The sequence below is a fragment of the Corvus brachyrhynchos genome, unplaced genomic scaffold (genome assembly GCF_000691975.1).
Source record: "Corvus brachyrhynchos isolate BGI_N302 unplaced genomic scaffold, ASM69197v1 scaffold150, whole genome shotgun sequence".
NCBI lineage: Eukaryota > Metazoa > Chordata > Aves > Passeriformes > Corvidae > Corvus > Corvus brachyrhynchos.
The window spans coordinates 2,360,091-2,364,247 of NW_008236162.1; the positions used below are offsets into that span (position 1 = coordinate 2,360,091).

Sequence of the window (4,157 nt, forward strand, 5' to 3'; positions counted from 1 at the left end):
TTTCACATCGCCTCTGTCCCCCGCGGGCACCGGCACGGGCGCTGTGCGGGCTCCTGTGCCGATTATCCCGTCCCTGCAGCGATCCCTCCCCTCATCCCGCGCCTCTTCCCAAAGCCGTTTATCGCTGGTGCCGTATCAGCAGCACCCCGGCAGCCGCTCCGGCCTCGGGTCTTCGTGACTCCGCTCCATCTCCCAGGAAAGGATTTGGGGATTAGCGCGGATGGTCTGTCCGCCCGCCCAGGATTTTCCTCCGGCGCTTCATCAACGCCGGTCCTCGAGGAGAGGAACGCGGCCAAAGCTGAGGGATGAGCGCGGGTGGTGCTGCCCTGCCTGGGAGCCGCCGGCACCGAGCGGGTGTGACAGGGAACGGGAAAAGAGGAGTGGGAAAAGAGAGGAGTGGGAAAACAGGAGTGACTCTGGGCTTGAGGATGGCGCAGCGAGGAGGCCCCGGCACAGCGTTCCTGCACCCCCTCCACCACCCAACCCTCTCCCACCCCCGATTTAACCCCAGATTCCTGCTTGGACAATGAGAACTCGGCCTGGGGAGCTCTGGAGCGGAGCTGGAGCACCCAGTGGGAGCTCTGAGCTGTTCCAGGCACAGCACGGAGCAGAAACGCTCCCTCTCTCCTCCTCCTGCTCAAACAGGATCCAGCTCATTTTATTTACGTGCCTCCCCCCTTCTCCCAGCTCCCCCCTAATTATCGAGGTGGGTCTGCGTCCCCGTTAGAGCCGAGTGTCACAGAGGCTACCAGGATTTTATTTTATTTATATTTTTTTCTCCCCACAACAAAGCGGACGAGCAGAGAGCCCCGCGTGCCTCCGATCGCTGATCAGCACTCAGCGCACATAGGGCCTCTTGTCCCCTCGAGGGCCGCATTAATTAACGGTAATTAAGCCTCGAGGCGTCCCTTTTCGGGCAGGTTAAGAGGAGCACTGGGAATTGGAGAGGAATCCGGGAGTGCCAGGGATGCGGGAGAGGTCGTGGCTGCTGAGGAGCCGGGATCCATCCAGGAACGGGGGCTCGTTGAGATCGCGCCTGTTAGACACCTAAAACCCGCCACAAATCCCTTTTCCGCCCTTTTGCCATTTTTAAAGGCTCCCGTAGAGAACATTCCTGGCTTTATCCAGGATGATCCCAACCGGAGCCGGGTCAGTGCCCCACCACCCTCTGCGGGAAGAACCTTTCCCTGGTATCCAACCTAAATCCCCCTGGCACAGCTCCAGCCGCTCCCTGCGTCCTGTCCCTGTCACGGAGAGGTCGGCGCTGTCCCTCATGAGGGGGCTGAGGTCCCCCCCCGTCTCTCCTCTCAGTTCCCACCCTCACACCCCCATCCCGGGGAGCTTTGCCACCCCCCAGGTGGCTTCTCCTCACTCCCGCCGTGTCCCCGTGTCCCCAGGCTCGCCGCTCCCGGCCGCACCGAGGGCTCTGCTATGATCTGGCCGCGCTGGCCGGCCCCGTGTCCGCGCCGGGAGCAGCATGGGCAGCGTCAGCAGCCTCATCTCCGGCCACAGCTTCCACAGCAAGCACTGCCGCGCGTCCCAGTACAAGCTCCGCAAGTCCTCGCACCTCAAAAAGCTCAACCGCTACTCGGACGGGCTGCTCCGCTTCGGCTTCTCGCAGGACTCCGGCCACAAGTCCGGCTCCAAGAGCAGCAAGAATGAGGATTTCTTTTACATCAAGGTCAGCCAGAAGTCGCACGGCTCCCACCGGCCGGACTACACCGCCCTCGCCGGCGGGGAGCTGGGCGTGCCCGCCGGGACCAGCGGGCTGGACTTCGGGACGCCCACGCCGCAGAAGCTGATGCCCTTCCCCAGCCAGCTGGAGGTGGTGAGTAGGGAAGAGTGGCCCTGGGAGTGCGGGGATGTCCCACGGGAGCCCTTCTGTCCTCAGAGCGGGTCCAGGGTTGTCCTGGTCGTGGTCCGTGAGGAAGCTCAGGGAAGAGAGGGGCGGCTGGGGGCACTCACTGCCACCCTCTGCTTTTGGGAATTTGGATCGCCAACGTGACCCGAAGGATCTGGATCCTTCAATTTCCAAACCCAGCAGGTTTAGCCAGCAGCATCCTCCCGAGCATCCTCCCGAGCCCTCGGGGGACACCGGAGCTGTCCCACCATGGGGGTGTGGTCCCGGGGGGCAGAAGGGGCGGGAGGACACGCGAGGAGTTTGGGCGGGTGCTGACGGGCTCTGCTCTCCCCTCGCAGGGCGGGGAGAAGCCGCTCCCTCGTCCCCCGGCCTTCAAGCCGGTGCGGCCGCGCCCCGGGGCCATCCTGCACTCGTCCCCCGAGAGCGGGGGGCCCCTGTCCCAGCAGCTGCACCCCCCGGAGAAGGCCAAGGAGCAGGAGCTGCGGCCGCTGCCGTGCTCAGGGGGCCTGTCCGACTCCGGCCGCAACTCCATGTCCAGCCTGCCCACGCACAGCACCAGCAGCAGTTACCAGCTCGAGCCCCTCGTGACGCCCATGGGCCCCATCAGCCGCTTCGGGGGCTCTGCCCACAACATCCTGCAGTGCGCCATCATCCAGGACAGCAACATGATGAGCCTCAAGGCCATGTCCTTCTCCGACGGCGGTAACAAGATCCTGAACCCTGGCAAAGCCCCCCACCACCACCCCGCTGTGGAGAAAACCACCTGCGTGCGCTCACCCATCTCCACGGATGAATCCACCATCCAGGAGCTGGAGCAGAAGCTGCTGGAGAGGGAGGGGGAGCTGCAGGAGCTGCAGTCGAGCTTCGAGGAGAAGGAAATCAGCTCATGCCAGGCCTACGAGGAGAAGCAGCGGCGCTGCAAGGAGGAGCTGGAGGGGCTGAAGCAGAAATGCAACAGCAAACTCAAGCAAACCTCGCAGAAAACACAGCGGACGCAGCAGGTGCTGCACCTGCAGGTGTTCCAGCTGCAGCAGGAGAAGCAGCAGCTCCGGGAGGAGCTTGAGAAACTCATGAAGGAGCAGAACCTGCTGGAGACCAAGCTGAGGTCCTACGAGAAGGAGAAGACCAGCTTTGCCCCGGCGCTGGAGGAGACGCAGTGGGAGGTGAGGGGCAAAATGGGGCCCAGAGCAAAGGGGGTGTGGAGGGGGAGAGTTCCAAACGCCCCAGCCCTTCCCCATTTCCATTCCCACACCCAGCAGGAGCATCCCGGGCTGTAGGAAAGGGATATCAAACCCCAGGAGAGCCGCAGGCTGTGCCATGGAGAGCTGGGATTGAGGTTCTCGCTGCCCCTCTTCACCCTGCCCCTCACCCAAGGGAACAACCACAGCACAAAACCCCCCAGCCATTAAAACACCTCGGCATAACCTCCAGCGTGGGGTTTCCCAGCTCCTGCCCTCCAGGAGCAGTAAAGCTGCCTTGCCACAAGGAAATAGGAACTACTCAGGCTTGCCACGGCCGTCTGCTTGGGAGCAGTAAAACCGTCCACTCTCTGCTCCAGCTTGATTTACTCACTCCTTGGTATTGCTGAGCAAAGAGCGTTAAACTGCTGGAAATTCCAAAGTTTAATAGTAGGTGTTTGTAATATTAATGATAAATAGTAACTATAATTAAATGAATAATAAATAATCATAAATAAACTAAATTCAGGGTCTCCACATGCTGAGCCCCAGCTGTGCCCAGCTCACGTGGGTGCCCTGGGCTTCCCCCAGGGCCCAGCCCTAACTCAGGTGCTCATCCCCCCCTCCCAGGTGTGCCAGAAATCCGGGGAGATCTCGCTGCTGAAGCAGCAGCTGAAGGAGTCGCAGACCGAGCTCACCAGCAAGACCACGGAGATCCTGAGCCTGAAGGCGCAGCTGAAGGAGGTGCGGCTGAAGATGGAGGGGCTGGAGATGAAGACCCAGGAGCTGGAGGTGTCACTGCGCACCAAGGCCATGGAGCTGGAGGTGTGCGAGAACGAGCTGCAGCGCAAGAAGAACGAGTCGGAGCTGCTGCGGGAGAAGGTGAACCTGCTGGAGCAGGAGATCCTGGAGCTGCGCTCCGAGCTCGCCGTGCTCCGCGAGCAGCTCAGCGAGGCCCGCGAGGGGCCGCGGCCGGCAGGGGATGATGCCCAGGCCCTGCAGGGGCAGCTGGAGCGGCTGCGGGCAGAGCTGAAGGCCGAGCGCGACAACAACGAGCAGATGAGCTGCAGCTTCCAGCAGGAGCGGCAGACGCGGGGGGGGGGGGAGGGGGAGGGGGA

At 62.5% G+C, this 4,157-nt stretch overlaps 1 protein-coding gene across 1 annotated transcript; it reads left to right on the plus strand.

Annotated features, from left to right (window-relative positions):
- Positions 1–6: 6 nt before the first annotated feature.
- On the plus strand, positions 7–4,152 carry LZTS1 (leucine zipper tumor suppressor 1; the record flags this gene model as incomplete). Its single annotated transcript, XM_017732512.1, has 3 exons — positions 7–1,828; positions 2,200–3,024; positions 3,670–4,152. Coding segments are annotated over exons 1-3 (1,659 nt in total), but the record flags the coding sequence as incomplete, so codon positions are not given.
- Positions 4,153–4,157: the final 5 nt, after the last annotated feature.